This window comes from Takifugu rubripes, chromosome 20 (assembly GCF_901000725.2).
Source record: "Takifugu rubripes chromosome 20, fTakRub1.2, whole genome shotgun sequence".
NCBI lineage: Eukaryota > Metazoa > Chordata > Actinopteri > Tetraodontiformes > Tetraodontidae > Takifugu > Takifugu rubripes.
Genome location: NC_042304.1, coordinates 14,385,919 through 14,407,988, shown reverse-complemented (window position 1 = coordinate 14,407,988; position 22,070 = coordinate 14,385,919). Strand labels below are relative to the sequence as shown.

Here is a 22,070-nt window from a genome sequence, read left to right as displayed (position 1 = left end):
TCTGCCCTTTGACCCCTGTAGACCAGCAGTAAACATCCTATGACAGAAGAAATGGGGAAAGCCCCCTGCAACCTGCATATTTCTCTCCATATTTATGGCTGCCAAGATCCCACTAAAGAACGCATTATCATGACAACCGCATTTGACTTTTCCTGCTTTTGCTTTTCTTTTCGTTTCAGCTTGAAAACTGTTTTGAGGTTTTACGTGACAGTCATGACAGAAGCCTTAGGTCAAAAACACATTCCTGTATGCAACAACGCTGTATACAGGCCCTGAAAGTCCAACTATAGTGGGAAACTCTTCGTTCAGCCAACGCTACGTTATCATTTTACTGTCCAAACCCATCCCTGTCCCTGGAGCCTGCCCTAAGACATACAGCCAAGACATCCTGCAACCTGGAACATATGGAAGAAGGGAGGAAGAGTAAGGGAGAGAGACGCAACGATGCAAAAGACACTGCGCCGTGGTCAGGATGTGGCCCCATTGTTTTCAGGGTCACCTAGCTTTTCCTTTCAGCACCACAGCAGGACTGTTCTCTCCCCTCAGGCTGTATGTCTAAAATAAACAAAACTCCTTGTCCTTGCTAATCGTATCTTGTCTTATTTCCTCCCTTGTGGAAGGGTTGAGACAGAGTACTACACTGTATATCAACAAGGTGAGGTGTGGCCCCTGGCAAGCCTGATTAATTGGCACTAACAAATGTTTCAAGAAGAAGAAAAACCCACATGAATCACTCATTTGCCTACTCACATGGATATCTAATAGAGCATCAATAATAAAAGACAAATGGAAAAATAAAACAGTGGTTTTAATGGTTTCTTTTACATAGCTGTAAACTGATCTGCTGACCTGATGCTACAATTATTGCCCAGATGTCATATTTTCTTCCTGGTTTGTTCAGTTTTGAAAATGATCTCTGACTAGATCTAAAGAATCATTGGACAAAGAGGAGCAATGGCTGGTGGGAGGGACTCTGCACACCTACAGTTAACCATTAACTATTTCCTCTGTGAAGCAGCAGAAGAGCACACCTTGTTTAACCTTTGTACAATATTTCACCATGTTGCAGTGAACGCACTGCAAACAGTCAGAGTGAACAGGGAAGTGAGGAAACGGCTACGTTTGGAAGCTGAGCAGGTAAGTTTAAACCAAAAACTGGTCTTCAGAGATGCCATGTTCTGGTCAACAATGTGCAACAAATGATCTGCCTAATCTGACAGGGCTTTATATTGAAGTGTGTATAAGGACCGGATCTAAGTGCTACACATTCTCAAGTAAAAGTAGATCTTAAATAGTAATATATTATTGATTATCATATAATGCTTCCATATCCCAGTAATTCAGAAAGAAGGAGCTTTAAAAGTGAATTTATTTCCTGCACCTGCTGCATGCGGGCCTCTCAGTGTTTTCACCCAAAACACTGATGCATCACGGGCAGCTCAGCAGTCACACAGTGAAAATCGACTTTATTTACATAAGAACGTGCTGAAGCTTATGATTAAATATATATTTCATGATTTTTGTTTTATAGTATTAAACTGGGTCTAACTTTCAGCGTTCACTGATGCAGATGAAGCTTCTTGGCAATAATATTGGTACTTTGCTGAAGGTAAAAGGATGCAAGGATGAAAAAAAAGGTGCCAAACAAACAAGGATGAAAAACAAACACTACTTCTGTCAGCTGGTTTTTAACTCAGGCACCATCAGAACCTCTGCCATTATCTTTACCAAACAATGGAAGAGCCAGACTCCTCCACACACTTTCAAACTGAGACAAAATACAGATCTTGGCAGAGAGATGAGAGGAAAAGGGGGAGGCTTCATGTTGATCTGTGTATTGTTGGGGTGAGGGTCAAGCGAAGGACGCCTCTTTGATTTTCTGGCCAGAGAACCGTCTGGGTGTACAATTTATTGTGATTTAGTCTATGTGAAGCCAATACATCTTGGGCAAGTGGTTTTCAAAATACATGTACTTAAATTGATATAACAAATCTCAAATGCCTGAACAACTGCCGCGTGCCTTAAGACAGATGGATGACTGGTTATGAAATATTGCTGACTGATTATTATCTCCCACATGATTCAATTGGTAATCATAGCCAGTCAATGTATAAGCACTTTTTACTTTTATAAATTGTTTGAGATGGGGGGGGGTTAATGGTGTAATGAGGTAGTCATTAATTAATAGTACTATAGCATGAGGTCTTGTGCAGATTCGAAAGCTTACTTGAGGAAAATGTCTCCACCGCTGCACAAATGCCATCAAAACCAGCTTAATTAACCCATAAAACCAGTTGCATTGAGAGCGTTCAAAGGAATGTGAGCACGCTCCACAGGCACTTCATTTTGATGTTTAATTCAGTTTGCAGACAGAAAGTTTCACAGCCTCTGGCCTTCATTAGTGTCTCCAAGGGCACTTGATTCTCAATTTGTGGCACCAAAAAATACACCAACTAATTCAGCTTTAAAGTAGCTCCTCGAGTGTGTGCTTTCAAACAAACCCATACAGCAACAGTCATAAACACAGTCTGGCACTTCAGGCTTCTCTCCCATTAGCTCCTGGAGCTGCACTGCTTGGTGTGTGAATTTTGATGTGCTTTGCCTCAACAAGGACAGAACAGGAAGAGATAAAGGCAGCTCCGTCGCCGTGTTTACAGCCAACAATGCTGAACAGAATAGCTGTAGAAGGTGAAGAGGAAGAGGCTTAATGACTGACGCTAGGCAGGGCACTCCTGCTGTGAAAATTTACCCTGGAGCTCCAATAAATATATCATGCACCAATGATATATGTGACATTACGCAACTGCAAGCTGGAAAAAACACACTGAAAAACAAAAATGATTTTCTACTTTAACCAAAAGACTTGCCCAGCTTATCCTGAAAGAAAGTCAAATGTCAGTTATAGGAGAATCTGCTTTTTAAAAAAAACTTTGACCTAATCATTGTAAAGTAAACAATACAATTCCAAAATGCTGCAAAACGGCAGGTTAAACATAAATGGAAATAAGTGAACCTACGCAGGCACATGGTTTACTCAAGCAAATGTCCTAACAGCTACAGGCGATTGCACACAAACATCATCTATCCTTCAAACACACTCGTCTATTGATTCAGAACATCAGTTGTGGCATTTCTTATGGAGAAATAACAGCGTAACACCTCGCAGATCACGTAATTAATTCAATGGGCAGAAATGCGCGAGCACTCAGCAGCTCAGAGGCTGGTGCTTGTTAGTGCTGGAGGTGGTTGATCAGCTGCACAAGCACTGTTGTTAGGAGCGCTGAGGAGCCCACAGCTCCACCCTGGTGGCTCAGCTGAGCCTAATCAGCTGCTGCTCTATTGCTGTGAGTGACACCAGAGGACTGACAAAACTGGTTCTTTAGGTTTTTGTGTGGAAGTGGGTTCTTTTCTTCAAATGCTGGTTTTTGTTTCTTGGTTCCCCTAGATCTCCACCTCCTGATTTTTGATTCGCTTTAATATGTCCTAGGGATGCAATCAGTGGGTGTTTGATGAATAGCTTCTTTTAGAGCCCAGGGGACCCATTTTTCTGTTTGTGTCATGACTTTGCTTGTATGTGGGAGGGAAAGGGTAACAGACTGATGCACGTTCTTGTCCAACGTTTTCTAATGCAAATTCTTGGATCTTGCAAATCCAATGCATCATGAACAGTTGTGATAAAAGCTTTCAAATCAATCGGTCTAACAATTCAAGCTTAGACAGACTTTATTTTACTGTCCCTGGATGAAGTAGCAGCAGTGTTATATTAGTCATTTGACTAATGTTTTGTGTCAGCTAGACCCACTGAGGAAGCTTCTACGTGTGGGTCTTCCTGTTTATTCCACAATGTTCCTGTTTTTGTCCATATCCTCCCAAGTTCCTGACAGCCAGCTCCATCTTATGGTGCACCAGAAAGATCCAGACAAATGGGACTTCCCCCTTTTAGAGATGACACCGATATACTTCATACAAGCTCTGTAAAATATTTAGGTTATTTGATTGTTCGTCTTCTCTTTCTGTGAATCAGTGATGAAATATGCATTTCTGGGTTCAAAGACTTCAAAAGTATTCAAAGCCAGTATGCACGACAAAATAGGGCCATTATAGTTTGCTGGCATTAAAATGTTTGTATGACATTAATGCAAAATGAGAATTGTAATGCTTGAATTATCTTTAATTTAGTCTCAGACTGAATTTGACTGCAGTAAAAAAGGAAACTGGGATATTGAAGTTGCTACACACCTTTCATACGCATCTGACCAGTCTTATGTCACTCAACCTCGCCACCTAGTGGAGCTCTGACGGTCTGACTTCTGTGTGGCTAAGAGCAAACTTCTGTAGATCTACCACCCTCATCTGGGGAGCTGGCTGCCATGCAACGAGGTTCCCAGAGTGCTGAGGGAGCAACTGTCTGCTGGAACATGCTGCACGCGAGTGTCGACAACAAACGCTCATTGGCTGACAGACGTGACGTCCATCGACTAATGCTGAAGATAATGGTGCTTCAAACCAGCAAACAGGTCTGAGCCAACAAGCAGAATTTTAATCCACGCAGGAGAAGTTGCATCCAAACAGAACAGATGGATGGGATTTCAAATGCCCCACCCTTTACCGTGACCTCAAACATAACAGTAAATGGTAAGATTGTTTTAAAAATATGATACATTGATAACAATTAAGGTTGGTTTTAAGAGGACAACTATTTGACAATTGTTTTTAAGGATTACAATGTAGAACAAAGTAACTGACAGCGAAGTATACTTTTGAACTATCACAGCCACCACGGTGAACCCGAAGCCTTCACCAGGCAACTGGGAGTTCCTGGTGGGCGTCCTGGTCATCGCCATCTCAGTCTCCATCCTCATCGCCCTGCTGGCTAAATGTCAGGTGGTCCGAAACTATTTGGCCAGCTACAGACACACCCGGCTGAGGGAGGTCGACAATGTCAGTCAATGTGAACCATCAGGTGTGTGTGTGTGTGTGTGTGTGTATGCTTCTATTTTGATGTAAACATCATTTAGGTTACTGCTGTGGTTCAGTAGTTTGCAGCACATGGAAGATATTCATGTAAAAATAAGCCAAAAGGTTCTTGGAGATTTTGAGTGGGAATTTTTATGCTGCTCATGTAGCAAAAACATGAATTATTAAAAATCCGATGATGCAGAATAATGATCACTGTTGAGAGCGTGTCAGAGCTCAATAACAGTAGTTTGAAACCAAAATCTGATTGTGGGCCATTTTGTAAGAAAAAAAAATCATCTCAAATTGTCATAAACTGAGAAAAACATGGAAGTTGTGACCGTTTCAACTACATTATCTTCAAAAGGCTGTGTGTTTCTAAGTTGATTATGCAGGCAATTTTGGTGTTAACTGTATATTCCCACAAATGACCTTTACTAGTGGGTGTCAGCAGCAGCGCCTCAGCCTCATAGCTTCTGTTTTCATCCACCATGCTGCTGATTGTGGGCCTAACCTTGAAGAGTGTTGATGGTTTCTTCTGGCTCCACTCTCAGGCCTGCAGGTGGAATTTGCCGTGCACGGAGGTCAGGATATCGACCCCGGGTGTCCGCGTCCTGCCACAGAGGAAGATGATGATGGCTTCATTGAGGACAACTACATCCTGGCCAGCGAGCGAGCCAGGGCTGAACAAGCAGCCGAGGAGATGGAGGGCACAGAGGAAGAGGTGGATGAAATTGAATTCTCCATTGCCTAAAGGAACTGTTTGTCCTCTTCCTCTGTCAACACTCCTGCTTTTGCTTCCGTTCCACCACTTTCATGACATAATTCAGTGCAAACCACAAAATGAGCACTTTGGAGTTGACTTCATTAAAGCTTGCAACATAACAGAAGGCGAGTAACTGTAACAGCTCAAATCCTAGTTGAAAATGTAATTTAGGTATAAGGATAGTAGTTACTTCTGTTCGGAAGTGTATCAAAATAATTCTATTCAAATAAATTCAATAACTGAATATAACATACATTTACATGTAATTTATTTATGTGCCTAAATTAAATAAATATTAGATTTATTTACTTATAGAATTAAGATTATTCTATAAATGTTGAAGTGGATGTAAATAAAATTAACTGTATTAGGATGTGGAAGAATGTTTTAAAATGACTGAATATCAATGTGCAAATCATTTTACTGATAACAGTAAACTGCTGTTAGCCTGGTTACTTTATTGTGACTGCTATTTTTGGATGGACACTCTGCATGAATAGGTCAAAAGAAAATTGAAATAAACAATAGATGTACATTGTACAACTTCTGGACAACTTTCCCCCAGTTTTTCTATTTTGTGTTGTGCATCACTGATCTCGACTCAACTTACACTCACCTTTTTAAACTTTACCATGCAGATATAACCAGCAATGATTAGTGGTGAGCCTTCAGAAGACGCCCTGAAACCATCCAGCTGATGAGAGCGGTCTGACAGGTCTGTGTAGGCTGCCAGGGAGGTTCTCCGCCTTTAGGGAAGTTTACCAAAAAGCACCAGAACAAGCGGAAACGCAACCTCCAAAATAAAGCACAAAATATAATAGCACACGTGTACTTACGGCAGGCAAACTAAGCAAAAACTATCTGACGTATTAATAATTTAACCGTTTGGTTAATTCTGCGTCGTATTTTCTAAAAGTTGGGTAAAGTAGCAAATGTCAAGCACTGATCGATTATGGTGACTTAACTCAAAATGACGTAAACAGAGCAACTTGTATTTTCGATACTTGAACGTGTACATTTATTTTTCTGTTATGTCGTAGCTGTAAATGTCGCTATATTATATTCTCCTCAAACATTTAATACACATACTGTAGGTAGCACTGTAAATCTATGTATGTAAATTAGGTCAAGATAAAGTGCAAGCTATCTAGTTCTAAAAGTTAGCCTAAATAAAACAAACAGCCAGCAGTGAAATATATATGCACAAAATGAATGCTTTTTTATTTTAGCTTGAAATGTTTTATTTTATATACATTTTGTAATTGGTTTTGCTGTCAATCATTACGCCAAATAAAGTAGCTAGCTTTGTGCTAAGGGAGCATCGGTATTATTTGACCATAACCGCAGCAGACAATCTTCGATATAATTCAAACTATGCTTTCAAAATTTGTCTGAAAAAACCAAAAAAATACCGGCTTTGTAAGACTATAATTTCAGCGTTAACCATGCTTCTTGTTGCACGTCAAATGGAAGGGGTGACTCACCGGAAGTAGTTTGTCTCGTTCTGGCTAACTTTGGGCTGCATCCGGGAAGGCGGCGAAGTGTAGTTGTGAGAGGAGAGAGTGGAGGAGACGAGGAAGCGAGATGATGGGAGCCAAGAGTTCTGCCTTCCACTGACCCATATTCTAACGTAGACTTAGAAACCGCCCGGGCTTTCTCTCCAGGATATTTCCCCACCAAAATGTCGGCGTCGGCGGTATTTATCCTCGACCTGAAGGGAAAGGTAAGTTTGTTGCGACTTTGTAGTTGCTGCGGGAGGAAGTTGATGTTTTTGAAGCACCTGCTGCCTCAGATGACGCCTCAAAAATGTCCCCAACCTGAGCAACGATCCCCTCGCTCGCTCCTCTCTGGGACTTGGGACATACTGGATCGGAGAAATGTTAAGTTTCAGTGTGGGACCTGGAACATGTGAGCAGTCAGGAAGACGACGAAGTTGCCAAACTCGTTTCTCCGTTATTGACACGCACGCACACGCACAGTTTGTTCATGTGCAACGATGCGGTCGACATTGTTTGTGATGTGTCCTAAATTCAACGCTCTGAATCTATCCATCTATCTACCCCCCCCCCCCCCTTTTTTTTTTAAATAACCACCTTTAATTCACATAAACCTCAGAACCCCACAGGGTGTCACCTATTTGAGAAAGTCCATTTGAAACACGTTAAAAGTAAATCTGCGGGGCACCTATGACGGATGGTAAAGTGCAATAAATGGTAAATGTGTTAAACTAAAATCTGCAGTTGATGTCTAATGCCTTTTCACCCCTACGTGCTTTATTATGGGCTGGTTAAAAAGCTCTGGATCCAGTCAGAGGTCAACTTTTGTTTCAAAAACAGAAGAAAAATCTTTTTGTCACCAACCAAACCAGTCAGTCAAGTTCAAATGATTCTGGATTAAACCCCGGACACAGCTGAAGCAGCCACCGCTGCAGTCTCCCTCATATTTACAGTCAGTTTGGGACAAATCTTAGAAGCCCCCCCTGACATCTTCGCTCTTCATCCCCGCCGCTCGCGGGCACCAGACCACACACGGCTGGGATGATGTAGACCGAAATGTCAGATCATTGAACCCAGCAGGAGGTCATTGGCAGCCAGTTTTCCCCAAGTAATATTTCCAAAAAGAGAACATCTTCATTTGGAAGCTCATTATTAGTGAGTAACATATTTTTTCATCACCAGGATGGTCTGAGAGACCGAGGTCTTCATTTATTAAAGAAGCTAAACGAAGGAGCGCCCTAAACCGCCTCGACGATAAGGCTGTGCGTGCAACATTCGGCGTCCGCTGTAGATAAAGAGAGCTGCATCTTTGCTTGTGAATCTACTTCTGTCATCGCAGGTCTCCGCCGTAAGGGCCCTGCGTGTGGAAGTGACTCACATTTCCTGATCATGACGATCTGTTTCCGTTGAGGCTCGGGTTATGGCGAAGCGGAGGTCATAAATGCTGGGTCCTGAATGTGGCAGGGATGTGAGATTTACTCTCCGTTCCTGTTCACAGCTTCGTAGTTGCAAATGCACCGATTCCAAACTTAAACCAGCAACTCTGGTGATTGTGGCACGTTGAGATGGGCCTGATGCAAACTTCAGCTCGCGTGCTCTGGTCACTGCTGCGGGGGCCTCGCACCCCACTCTTGTCTATGCGTTTCCAGTCTCCTCTCACAGCAGCGGTGCAGTAGCCTGCTTTTTTTCCATTATTCTTCTGGCATTTCCTCTTTTTTATTTCTTATTTCCTCCCCCTTTGTTGTCCCTGCCCCTTCATGACCCCTACTTCACACACTCCTCTATTAAAGGATGGGGGGGTTGCTTTGTGTGCATGTGTGTATCATCTGGATCCCTGAAGCGTGAAGACTTTGATCCGTTTTCTCTCGTTTGTCCTTCCGCCAACATGTTTCTGTTCAGATTATACAGCTCAAGTCTGTCTCCACGTATTCAGATTTAGTTTCTCGTCCAGGCAGTTAGAAGTTTGCGCGTCACACTATTAAATCCTCCTCAGTCCTGTCAGTGTGAGATTCTGGGTCATGCGTCCTCCTGCGCACATTTCCGGATCCCAGCATTCACAATGGAGTTTATTAACAGGAGGCTGTTCGTTTGTGTGCTTCAGACAGAATCCATGCTGTCATAGGTTCTATTTTTAGTATTTAAGAGGCTGCAATTACAGATGCGACGGTTGGATTTTAATTTATACGCCCATAGAAATCCAGTTTCTGGACAGTTTTATTATGGGTTTCTGCACACATCTGGTCTTCTTTTAAATTTCTGGACCCCCGTGGAAAATGATTTGAGCAGATATTAACGAATTAAATTCACGTGTAGATGGATCTGCAGACTTATTTTAGCCTGCTAGCCAAAGGTTTAACCAAGTCAGGATTTTGGTACCATGTATGCCCTGACTGTAGCTCCAAGAGACTGTCAGGCTGGTTGGTATCATCCTTTTAAATACAGGGCAAGTACAAATTACAATCAGAATAGAGTCCTACATAAAGATAAGCAAGATATTCTAAATTATTCCAGAGAAGAGAAAAAAAAAAGCATTGAAACACTTTGAGGGCAGTCAGTGCAAGAACTGTTGAGGCAAAGTTGGAGGATCTGATTCCTCTTGAGAACCGGAAGTCTGTACAAAAACACTTTGCATTTGATATAATATTCATTGAGGTATTGAACATTTCAGTTTGAAATCTTTGTTAAAAGTTTGACTTACAGGAAAGTTCTCCTCTGTTGTACTATTAAATTACTAAATAAACACCAAATGTGTTTGATCAAACAATAATATTAAAAAAAAGGATTAGCCATTAATGTTAAGTTATTCCAGAAAATGCACATTCTCCAGTTTAATACCTGAAATCCTCCTCCTATACTGCTCTTTTAGCTGATTTTGTTCTCTAACGTGATGATTACAGGTGCTGATCTGTCGCAACTACATGGGGGACATGGATATGAATCAAATTGATCACTTCATGCCCATCCTGATGAAGAGAGAAGAGGAGGCCGAGATGACGCCCCTGGTCAGCCACGGCCCCTCGCACTTCCTGTGGATCAAACACAGCAACCTTTACCGTATCCACCTTTACATTTGCATCACGCGTTTGTATAAAATACTCCTGATTTTAAAATCATTGCTGTGGTTGTGAATGTGTCTAGTTGTTACAACCCTGGGTGGGTTAGCATGTTCTGTTAGCTGTGCTAGCTCCCAGTTTACTCCGGGGTCTCACATCTCTGCAGCAGGCAGCTCCTCAGATTCTGTGTCGCAGCCTGTTGAAAGAATGCGCACGACATCAGGGCGATCGGTTCGTCACACTTGCACATTATTAATTCAGCGTCATATTGCAGTTCCACAGATCACCGATCTTTATCTCTTTTATTTCATCGTTGCAGCTCCAGTTTACTCTCTTCTAACTTTAGACACCGTCTAGTTGTGACTAGACTGTTGAATTTCACAACATTTGTGACTCGGAACAATTTCTGGTTTATTTCAACACAGCCGCAGATGTTATTTCTTAACATTCCTGTTACCAGTTGTGGCCATGACCAAGAAGAATGCCAATGCTGCCCTGGTGTACTCCTTCCTCTATAAAATTGTCCAGGTGGGTGTCGGTTTTTAATCCTCTACCTGCCAAATTGCCACTTCAGTGACTTGTGTTTGTGTCTGTATCTTTAGGTGTTCAAGGAGTACTTTAAGGAGCTCGAAGAGGAGAGCATCCGGGACAACTTTGTGACAGTGTACGAGCTAATGGACGAGGTGATGGACTTTGGTTTCCCCCAGACCACTGACAGCAAGATCTTACAAGAGTGAGACATATATTATGCACCATTTCTGAAGAATGATTATGTGTAATTTCAATGCAAAATTTTGGCACAGTGCTGAGCTTTTTTCCCCTTTGTGGCCACACATTTTGAATGAAATAACCTTTTGCCGGTTTAGCATAATTTCTGCACTTCTGCCTGATTATTTTAATGCCTTTCAGCTCTCTCTATTACAGCAGGGCACAAAATGAGAGATTTTGTTTAACCTGAGTTTGTATTTCAGACTGATCTGCAGAGGTAGGAGCAGAGAGTAGAGTTATTCTGCTTGAGGTGGCGTCAGCATAATCATTGTTTTTATTTAACATACAACAGGTCACTGACTATAAAATGGCTTATGGGACTCCGGGTTGTTGATATTCTTCTGTTGCCTTCAGGACTGTTCAGTTCCATGTTGGATTCCTTTCTTTCCAGCGACTAAATAATGAGAATTTTAGAGTAGCACCTGTGTATGTGGATTATCCAAAACCTTTCAAAAGATGATGATCTTTAATGTGAAATCCGTGCTGAGGATAGTGTCTCTGCCCGATGATTGACTGGCTGGTATAATCCAGCCTCTCGCCTGCTGACTGCTGAGCGGCTCCACCACTCAATCCCCACCAGATCAGCACAGTTTGGTGTTTGAACAGGGCTAATGGTTAGTACCAACCTCCCTTCAGCGAAGAAACGATCATCTGTCAGCTGGATTAAAACTCCAGATTTTTGTATGTGCACAGAGACAAGCACCAGTTTCCTTTCTGTCTGCAGTTTAGGTTCTGTCCTTTTCACCTCTACCCATTAAAAACCCCGTTTAGTACCGGTAATTGGAGGTGTTTGCTTGGGACGGGTGGAGGCTTCAGACTGCAGAGGGGTGCATGTCTGTGTTCATGTGTGCCTTCTAACATTTCTGCGGGTTTGTTATGACTGCTACTGTTATGCTAATCTGTCAGGTTTGTCTCAGCCTCCACAAATCCTTTCATTAGCATCTCTGAAGAGAATCGGGGCAAAACAAAACAGACACCAAAGCTTACGGCACAGCTCCGTATCGACCTCAAGCCTGCCGCAGCACTGTCACTTTTTGCCACGTGTCAACGTACATTCCGAATCATCTTGGTGGGAGGAACTGGGGCAGGCGGGGGGAATTCTGCCTCAATCTGTCACTCAATCCAAAATGTGTTTATTTAGCAGTTTTGAAGCTGGTACACAATAAAACATCTACTGATGATTTGTTCAATTACTGTCGGTATTGCTTTGTTGTTGAATTTCACTTTTTTTGCAAGAAAAGCGAAAACGTTGAATTTACAGAAGCCGCGGGACTCTTACCTCGGCACTCGGGTCAAACGGTTTTGGCAGCCATGACAGCCTGTCTGCTTCTCGGCTTTGATACCTCAAGCTTTGCACTCTGGGACGTTCACAGATATCTCCTGTCTTGTTTTATCTCTGTGCTTTGGGTCATTGTTTTGTTGGAAAGTGCACAATAGTCGAAGGGCCTGAGCGCTCCGCACCAGGTTTTTGTTAAGTTCACCCAGCATTTCCCCCTCCCTGAGCAACCGTCCTGTCCCCGCTGCTGCCACCATGTTTCAGCAGAGACCTGGTTTCCTTTACAGTATGAATCATTACCAAAATGTCCCAACGTCGTCAGCTGTGAGACCTTTTGTGGACGCGTGTCTGTCTCAGTGATAGTGCACTGAATTTGCAGATGTGGTTATTTCCACCAGGCCTGGTCACACATTGTTCAGCTGAGTACAGCTCTGCTCTGTCCTCCTGAGGCTTTTAGTCCGTGTGTCTCCTTGGATACAGTCAGAGAATTGTTTCTGGGCAGTAACCAGCATCTCCAGTACCACGCTATTAGTGGGACCATCAGTGAGTGGAGTTCACATGGACAGTGAATAATGTCTGTTCATCTCTGATGGTGATTTTGTGTTTGTACCCAGGAAACACTGTTGCATTCATTGCTTTCTGCACTGCTGCCAATTGAATTCATGAATATTAAATCTTGCGACTTGTTTGTCCTCATCACTACAGCAATCACCTAAACACTCGCGCAGTTTCGCACGTCAATCAAAATATCTCGGCGAAAGGCCACAAAAGCCTTTAATTTCTAAAGAATTTAGAAATATTAATATTATTTTGCCATCTACTGGTGGTTTTAATACACCTAATGCGGTGGTTAAATTTGCGGTGGTTAAACACATAAATTATCATGCAAACCAATGTGATTGTCGTCTGTGATTGTAGTGAGAATAAAAATCTCCATTTCTAATTACATCCATGAATAATCCCCTTTAACATGAATACCAATCAATCTATTCACACTATTGTAGCTCATTTAATAGCTCAGAATTTGCTTTATAGCACAAATATTTAAATTATTGTTCTGCCAGAGAGAGATTACTTGTAATGTAGCTATTGAAATTGGGGATCTTAAGAAACAGCCTGACTTGTTTCTGCTTTTTTTCAGGTACATCACCCAGGAGGGTTATAAATTAGAGGTGGGGGCCCCCCGACCTCCTGCTACCGTCACCAATGCCGTGTCTTGGAGGTCAGAGGGCATCAAGTACAGAAAAAACGAAGTCTTCATGGATGTGATCGAGTCCGTGAACCTACTGGTGAGATCAGCTTGATAACAGGTTCAGTAATTATTGTGTTGAACTGTTAGGTAAGCACCATTTGCTTCATCTGGTTTAAAATGATGTGTTTGAGGCAAAGTGGAATTTTCAGAGCTAAAATAGTCTCAGAACTGTTTTGTCTCCTCCAAAAACAACTCCTCCTTCCTTGAATTGAAAAGCAAAGGAAATTCTATTCTTTTCTTCTACATTTTTTTTATGGTATTTGTGTTTCTTTGTTGGTGGACTATTACAGTTGAAGGACATGTAGCAAGTTAAGAAGATGAGAAAAAAAGTATCACTTGATGGTGGATATGAGGGAAATATTAGCAAACACAACGGGGGTTGTGCCTTTCCACTGGTGGAAGGAGACACTAAAGGTATCAGAAGAGAAATTTCTCTGAAAAGACTTTAAGGCCACCAGGATTATGTCGGTCTAAAGGAAGCAGAAATTCTGCAGGAGCTGTTGTTGCAGATTCATTTAGTCTGAATTAGTCACTTTAAAGGTTCTCCACCTTCATTCCCTTTAAAATCTCCCTCACAGGCTCCAAATCCAGACTGGCCCGAGGTGCTTTATGGTTGTTTAGTCTTGCATGTTTATTCACACACTCACTGTGACATTTCATGTGGAACATTTGCAGATTTGACTGTTTAAAACCACATTTGAAAGTGATCAACTGTGCTGCTTCCCAAGCTTAAAAGAATAACCTGTCATGTAAAATGAATTACTCCTCTTTCACCCTTAGGTGAGCGCCAATGGCAGCGTCCTGCGGAGTGAAATTGTTGGCGCCATCAAGCTCAAAGTGGTCCTGTCGGGAATGCCTGAGCTCAGATTGGGCCTCAATGACAAAGTGCTGTTTGAAATCACAGGCAGTAAGTAACAGTCAGTCATTCCCCGTGGCTGCAGTTAACAGCCATCCTACATGTGTAAAAGCGCTGAAGTTGCTAGATACAATCACGCAGGCAGCCACTGATTTAAATGTGGGAAGATGTTGAGAAGGTCATCATTGATCAGTCCCAATAAAGATGTTCTATTGGACACTTCTCCATGATTCCCAGATTAGTTTCATTAATCTGCCTCACCTGCTATGTAGACATCACTTAGGTCTCCAAAAGTAAAAAAAGTCCTTCAACATTACACAAAGAGCTGATTCTGTTCCCTTTAACTGTCAACAGCAGATTCAGTTGAATGGCAACGTTCCACCTTAAGGCTGAATAAAGTAAATTTGAACACACTCGTTAAACTCACCCTCACACCCAGAACGCCTGCTCTCTGCCTAAACCTCCTCACGTCCCCGCATCTCACGCTTGGCTTAGCTTTCATCCTTCCTCAGCTCCCCATCCCTTTCCTCCCACTTTCCCAGTTTTCCCATTAATGTCTCCTGCTGCATCTGCCTGCCTCTTCCCGTACGCTCCCCAGCCTCTCCCTCCTCTCACCCTCTTCCTTTTTTCTTTCTTCACTTCACCTATATTTCCCCCCTGCCACTTTTTTCTTACCGAAGGGAAAAGACTCCCCCACTGTCTCTCGTCTCTCAGTTAATCCTCACTCCAGGCTATCAACCTGCAGATGAAAGGTGAGGTACTGTGCTTTTGCTATATATGCATCCCACGACCCCCTGCTGCCTGTTGCGGTCCGGGAAACAACATCCCCAGAAAAAATGGGAAAGAACCAAATTTAGAGCTCATTCATTCTGACAGATACAGCAGCATACTATGGTCTGTCTGTGTTTCACAGCATTAGAATGGATTTGAACCATCTGGAGTTGAACCTGCTTGTTGTGCACCCGACACCGCCCTCTGCTGGTCGAAATAGAGAATGGTCTTACGATGCTGCAGTCTCTTGAAATAATTAGAGCATAAAACAGCATTTAACAGAAATAATTCTAAATTCAATTTATCCTATGCATCACAAATCTTAATTAGATCCAAAAGTTATGTTTTGGACAGAAATGTACCTGTGTTTTCATTACGTGCGGACCGGCAAAGAAAGAAAAGAGATTAGGTTGCAGAAACACACGTGAGAGCAGCTTTTACGGTAATTCACGGGGGATTCTCCTGCTTCTTCATTCCCCATCGGACGTGCACACACAAACACACCTCTTCTGGCCCTGAGGTATTGGCATTGACAGCAAGTGTCCCCTATGACCTTTCCTCCTTATTATCTTGATGATATTGTATGCATGTGTGTGTGTGTATACGTGTTATTTGTGACTTCCTTTCAGCTAGTCCCCAGTAAGAAACACACAAAAGCACAGCCAGTGCAAAAACAAGAGTGCATCAGCCATTTTACATGGGTGAACTATAGAGAGAACAATGCTCAGCTGCTTTAGACGGACACACAAATATTCTGTCTGACTGAGGGGCCCTGGAGATGGCTCAGGGGATTCTGAGACAGGGAGACTGACTTTAGCTGACTAGTGAATGCAGGATTTAGTTGAAGGCCCAGAGGCCCACAGTCATTACACCAGTTTTCCACACCTAAGCACCCTCCATTAGACACGGAGGGGGGGGGGGGATATTGACTGTTCTTCAGAAAACTGTGGATACCACCTTGAAAAGAAGTTGTGCTTTAAACCTTCTCACTGGTCTCACAAGTCCAAACTGGATGCCACTTTTTTCCTACAAGATTACCAAATCAAAAAAAAAAGGTTGCAGTGCAATTTTGGAGAAATAAAAGGTTTATTTGAAGCAGCAGGTGCATGTTTTTATTAAATGTATTTTTTGCTGATGAGGCAGCATGAATGAGCTTCAGCTGAGGAAAAGATGATGGAAGCAGCTGCTGTTTGGTTATTCAGCTGCTGCACAGAAATAAATACATTCTGGAGATTCTGGGAAAAGATGGCAGATGTATTTAGTAGTACGCTCCATGGAAGAGAAGTTTTAGTCATCACGACACTGACCTTGATTTCCCCTAGGATGTGCAGAAGGCGCTCAATCCTCCTTTGTGTATTTCTTTGTGTGCATGTTTTTGTTTGTCTGCCTCTTGTCAGGGGAGAAGAGCAAAACGGTGGAGCTGGAGGATGTGAAGTTCCATCAGTGCGTCCGTCTGTCACGCTTCGAGAACGACCGCACTATTTCTTTCATCCCTCCTGACGGCGAGAGCGAGCTCATGTCCTACCGCCTCAACACCACGGTGAGAAGGACACTGACTGTTGTTCTATAAGTCGTTATTTGTCTCACAGCAGGACATGGAGGAATACTGCCACAGCCTGGAGCGCTCTTTTTTATCATCGCTCTCTGAACATTTTCGGTGTTCAAGAACAAATATTGTGATGCATGTGGGACCTGATAAGACCAGATAATGACTGTGTAACCAAGACACGAGCACCAGGCGCTCGCCACTGGACATCTTCAGTTCAGAGATCCTTATCTTTTTATCACAATGACGCCACTGTTCACAAAAAATCAGGTTTAACTTGATAAATAGCTGAAGTAATTGATCTAAAAATGGCCATTTCAGGTATGACCGCTGTACATGAGCGTGGATTGACATTAGAGGCAGATTGAGGCTGCCCATTCCAGATCCTTTTGTTTCACTCTGAAGCTGCAGAAAGATTGAAATAAATCTGCTTCACAGTAAATTAAGTTTGCTGGAACAGGAAAGGGCTGTAAACTTGTCCACAGGGTGTCAACGGAACATCACATAACAGGTCAGATTCCAGACACATTAAAGTGGAGAAAAACACCCACCTTTAAAAGCCTCTAATTGCTTTCCATGTTTTTTTCTTCTGAAGTACTAACTATAGTGATATAAGCAATGGGCATTTAAAACTGAGCTTTCAATGCACATTTAGGACACAAACCACACTTGGTATTCCACCCTACAGCAAAATAAGCCACCGTAACACTATTTTCACCTTTATTTTCTCTTTTGAACTCTCGCTGTGCCCTTATCGCCATGTCACTCTGGTGATGTGTGCCATCGTGAAGCCGTCCAGCTCTGCGCTCACCCCTCTGACCTTGTCCACTCGCTCTCTTCATCTGACAGGTGAAGCCCCTCATATGGATTGAAAGCGTGATTGAAAAGTTCTCCCACAGCCGTGTGGAGATCAAGGTGAAGGTAAGCGACGCACACACACACGCACGCACACACACGCATGCACTAACACAAATTGCCGTGTCCTTATCCACTCATCTAGTCCTTTCACTGAGGATAATTTAGTATTTATGACACACATTTCTCAGTGGATCACTGCTGTGCTTGCCATCTGTTTGAGACAGCCACGCTGAATCAGAATAACAAGCAGCGGTGTGCGTAATCCTAACGACCTCCTTCATGTGCGTCTGAGGCCGCATGTATGTTTTTATTTAGCAGTGTTGTCTTCTGCAGGCGCGGAGTCAGTTTAAGAGCCGCTCCACTGCCAACAACGTCGCCATTCTGGTGCCAGTACCCAGTGATGCCGACTCACCCAAGTTCAAGACCAGCACGGGCAGCGCCAAGTGGGTGCCTGAAAAGAGCGCAGTGCAGTGGAATATCAAGTCTTTCCCTGTTAGTGTCAAATCTCTAACTCGGTGATTTGGGTTTTTAATATTTGTCTGTATTTTGACTGGAGGATTTATGTTCATAATTGTCTGTTTGGCATTAATAGTTCTATTTGGTTCATTATCATCATTAGACAGCACTTTTTGCTATGAAGGATAAAAAAAATCTTTCTAGTCTATATATGCAAAACGGATGCTAAATCTCATAAGTTGCTATCTGATTGACCTTGTTGTGGAGGACCTGTCTCGTGCTTTCTCCAGCTGACCTTGGAGCCTGACACCTGGGAATAGAACTCATCAAACTGAATAAACAGTTTTATCTGAAAAGCTTTGTAAACACTGACACTCTCTACGTGAAGTTGTAGCAGCTGTTTAGCCTCCTCTGTTCTTTGCAGGGGGGGAAGGAATACATGATGCGGGCGCACTTCGAGCTGCCCAGTGTGGAGAGTGAGGAGCTGGAGTCCAAGAGGCCGATCACGGTTAACTTTGAGATCCCCTATTTCACCGTGTCTGGGATTCAGGTGGGCCACTATCTTCACACCACATATTTTACTATCTTTTTTCATCACTTCTGCATATTTTCTCTCAGCTCTTTCATATTTCTACATTGATTAATAATTCATTGTTTACTCACAGAAAGCCTGTCGAGCCTTAATAAAATAGCCTTTTGGTCACTCACAAATTAAGTCATATTTGTTAAACTAGATTAATTCACCAAATGCTTGATACTTGTCAAATAACTATATTTTTTTAAACAAAATTTCTTTTTTTTAATTCTTATCCTATTTGCTTTGAATGGATTGAATTCTCTGGTGAAGAACTTTGTCTCATTCTAAAGTTTGAATCTGTTTAACAAAATGACCTGAACCTGCTTCTGCTCGTCAGGTGCGCTACCTTAAGATCATAGAGAAGAGTGGTTACCAGGCGTTACCATGGGTGCGCTACATCACACAGAGCGGCGGTAAGAACAAACTGACCCTGATTATCCCTGAGATCAGGTCACTAAATACATAAGAGGCAACAATAAAGTTTGAAAAATGCTCCAGCCTGGCTGTGTTTGGAGGTTTGACCGCAGCTGTGTGTGTGGCTGAGCAGTGAACTGAGCCGTACAGGATCCATCACATCCATTACCTGCTGCTGTCACCGTGGCTCATGCCTGCTGGGCCTCACACAACAGGACATCAGAAGTAGAAACTTTACACCCCTGCTACCATTCGCTGCAAAATTAGTCCTCAGGGTTGCTGTAAAAGTGAGAATGGATTTTAAAACCCTCTTACCTTCTGGGGACAAAAGACACCCGACACGGTTATTTTACATTTCTGTTATTTTAAATCCAGTCTTTTCTTATTGGACGTGACAATGTGGGAGCAAATCGACCTACAACACCAGCGACACGCTGCCGCTTCTTTGTGCTCCCTCATCTTTCGTCGTGACGTTGCCTCAATTTTCTACATTTGGTTTTTCTGTCTTCAAACAAGACGAGATGTAAAAGAAATGTTATGGTCATCCCACCGACTGGGATGGAGAAAAGAGGAAAAGAAAACAAGATGAGTACAATTTAGGATAGCGTGTTAGTGTTGCCATTAGCAACAAGGAGGGCGAGAAGCTGGTGTGGATCACGTTTCACTTCTGCTACACACATAACTGATTTACCAATAAAACTGATATTCTAGATGGACTGAATTAATCATGAGTGATGAGCAGGCACTTAGCAGTGCTGACTAACTGCAAACTGACTGACTGCACACACAGACACACACCGGACTGCTGGGTCAGTGTGATCAGGTAGCATTCGCGTGCAACCGGATCTGCTGGCACCGAGCAGTTTTGGATCAATGACAGATTATCGTCAACCCCACATTTTCTATTATTTAGTATTTTGTTGTCACAAATTATGGTACGTGGACACAGCCACTGATGGGGTGTAAATAAATAAATCTCTTTTTCTTGAATTTGGCACGATAGCTGTGACTGCACATAAATTAATCAGTACGATTCTAATGCTATTTTCTTGCATGTGGACCGACACCAGAAAGCTTCTCTATCACCCCCATCGTGCCGCCACAGCTCGTGTGGTTTGTCTGTAGTGGTTTTAATCGGGCTGATACTGGTGTGATGAGGTGAGGAAAGCCGTTAATTCTCCCTTCCATTTCTTGGCAGATTACCAGCTCCGGACAAACTAAAAAGGGCACAGCTGCAGCTGGAGGAATGGATGTTTTCTTTCTTCCTCCCTTTCCTTTGTTTTTCTGGCTCCCTGTCTGCAAAGAACTACTGAGGACAAGCGCAGGACACGTCTTTCAAAACAAGACGCCACCTCAGACGGGAAGAACTGTGGCCTCACCTCTGACCTGTGGGCTTTTTATTTATTGCTTTCTCAAGATTCATGTAATATATCTAATTTTGAATCATTTAGGAAAGGTGTGCTCTTGCAAAATGGCCGTCCAGGTCAACAGCAGAAAATAAGGAAGCAGCTGTTATTTTAAAGCAGGTTTTTGAACCTTCTAATTGGTTTCCTGCTCCCACTTGCCGGGTGTCTGCATCTTAAATGCTTCAGGTTGTACCGTACTTCGTTATCCCTGCACTATACACGTAATCTTCCTGAACCCCTATATGATGTTTATGGCCTTAGAAATAAGTCTCTTCCGCTTCAGCACTGTCAGTATGGCCACAGAAACAAACACCAGCGACCAGTTCAATGATTAATAAGGCACAATATTTCGGAGGTGTTGGCAGCGCAACATTATACCGGCGCCGTGCTCCCGGGGGGCCTGTAACCTTGTCCTTGTGCTAGAAATCAGCTCACAGCTTTGTTGCACACAGTGAAGGAGTGAGCGCGGTGCCGATAGTTTGTCATGTTTAATCGGCTCTTTATTCTGCATTAGTCAGTCCCCTGCGGACTGCGTTTGAAGGACGGAACCAGGGGCTTCGTTTGGAGACAGAACACAGGTGAACCGAGCTTCACTTTGAGGAATCTGAGAATACTGTCAGTATGTTGAAGTAATCGTTTCTCCGTGGCTCCCCCCGCCCCCCCCCCACACACAGTTGCATTCCCTCCCTCTGTTGCAGCTTTGCTCACCCCTGCAGCAGATCAGTCTTCTGCACGGCCGATAAGGGAGACTGTTTATTGCATGTCTGTTCATTACTAAGTATTCTGTGATGTGTTGCCATTAATTTATCAAGGGGTGTCTTTGGAAATAAAGGTTTTGTATCCGTTTTGATCAGCATTGGTTCAGTTCCTCCTCTAAAATGAAGCAGCCACACCTTCAGTTTCAGCCAACTGTTACAGGTGAATGATTAACCAAGTCATAAATGTAGCCTTGTAGTCCTCGAATCTTTAGAGTTTAAATATCAGCAGCTTGGCTACTAAAGCTGTCTAGGATCACTAATGACCACAGAACACTCACAAAATCTAACAAAACCTGCAGGGTTTGCTAAAAGTGTTTGACAAAGGGCTTCTGATGACTACGTGCAGGTTAGTCCTAACAGGCTACAACTGTAAATGAAGCCAAATTCTTCAGGTTAACACTGTAGAAACACTGTAAAAACACTAAATTCTGTGATTCTGTGGCAAAAACATCAATATTTCATCCTTGTTGGTTCCAGTATTGTTGATGTTTTTACTTCTTGGGCCTGACAGAAAACATCTGAACGTCCTCAACGTCCTCCCACGCGCTCCTCTCGCGCTCCTCGCCGACACGCACGAATCCACAATCTGCTATCGCCATTTCGCAACGGAGGTCGAAGGAAGGATTCGTATTAGGGAGAACTGCAGAAAAAAAAGTGTGTGGTGCTAGCCTGCACCAGCCCCATCGGCGTGTGTGTTGTGCCGTCAGCGCGCCGTCCGTCATCGTCTCCAACAATGTTTAACTGTGTGACCCCTTCTGTTTCAAAGCAGCTGTGTATGTGCAGATAGATCAGGAGGCATCACACACACACAGACACACACACACAAAACAATGCAGGGCATTTACTGGGGTTGTTCTGAGA

At 43.0% G+C, this 22,070-nt stretch overlaps 2 protein-coding genes across 3 annotated transcripts; both read left to right on the top strand.

Moving 5' to 3' along the window:
- Positions 1–995: 995 nt before the first annotated feature.
- c20h1orf210 (chromosome 20 C1orf210 homolog) lies at positions 996–7,032 on the top strand. Of its 2 annotated transcripts, XM_011615104.2 has the most exons (5): positions 996–1,137; positions 4,326–4,635; positions 4,775–4,963; positions 5,511–5,680; positions 6,361–7,032. In XM_011615104.2, exons 2-5 carry the CDS (start codon positions 4,578–4,580, stop codon positions 6,364–6,366), a joined length of 423 nt encoding a protein of 140 aa, XP_011613406.1. In that variant the 5' UTR covers positions 996–1,137; positions 4,326–4,577; the 3' UTR covers positions 6,367–7,032. The 2 variants fall into 2 exon arrangements, with proteins under 2 accessions (XP_011613406.1, XP_011613403.1); XM_011615101.2 differs by lacking the exon at positions 6,361–7,032 and having other exon boundaries at positions 997–1,137; positions 5,511–6,280.
- A 186-nt stretch (positions 7,033–7,218) lies between these two features.
- Positions 7,219–21,304, top strand: ap1m3 (adaptor related protein complex 1 subunit mu 3). The gene is made up of 12 exons (XM_003974369.3): positions 7,219–7,445; positions 10,116–10,272; positions 10,732–10,799; positions 10,874–11,004; positions 13,457–13,604; positions 14,348–14,474; positions 16,592–16,734; positions 17,590–17,661; positions 17,932–18,090; positions 18,479–18,604; positions 18,969–19,044; positions 20,244–21,304. The coding sequence occupies exons 1-12, from the start codon at positions 7,404–7,406 to the stop codon at positions 20,264–20,266; spliced, it is 1,272 nt and encodes a 423-aa protein (XP_003974418.1). The 5' UTR covers positions 7,219–7,403; the 3' UTR covers positions 20,267–21,304.
- Positions 21,305–22,070: the final 766 nt, after the last annotated feature.

Coding starts and splice junctions, on each gene's coding strand:
- c20h1orf210 (XM_011615101.2), top strand. CDS start 4,578: ATGGATGGGATTTCAAATGCCCCACCCTTTACCGTGACCTCAAACATA. Junction 4,636..4,774: donor CTCAAACATAACAGTAAATG/GTAAGATTGTTT, acceptor GAACTATCACAG/CCACCACGGTGAACCCGAAG. Junction 4,964..5,510: donor CAGTCAATGTGAACCATCAG/GTGTGTGTGTGT, acceptor CTCCACTCTCAG/GCCTGCAGGTGGAATTTGCC.
- ap1m3 (XM_003974369.3), top strand. CDS start 7,404: ATGTCGGCGTCGGCGGTATTTATCCTCGACCTGAAGGGAAAG. Junction 13,605..14,347: donor TCGAGTCCGTGAACCTACTG/GTGAGATCAGCT, acceptor TTTCACCCTTAG/GTGAGCGCCAATGGCAGCGT. Junction 19,045..20,243: donor CTACATCACACAGAGCGGCG/GTAAGAACAAAC, acceptor ATTTCTTGGCAG/ATTACCAGCTCCGGACAAAC.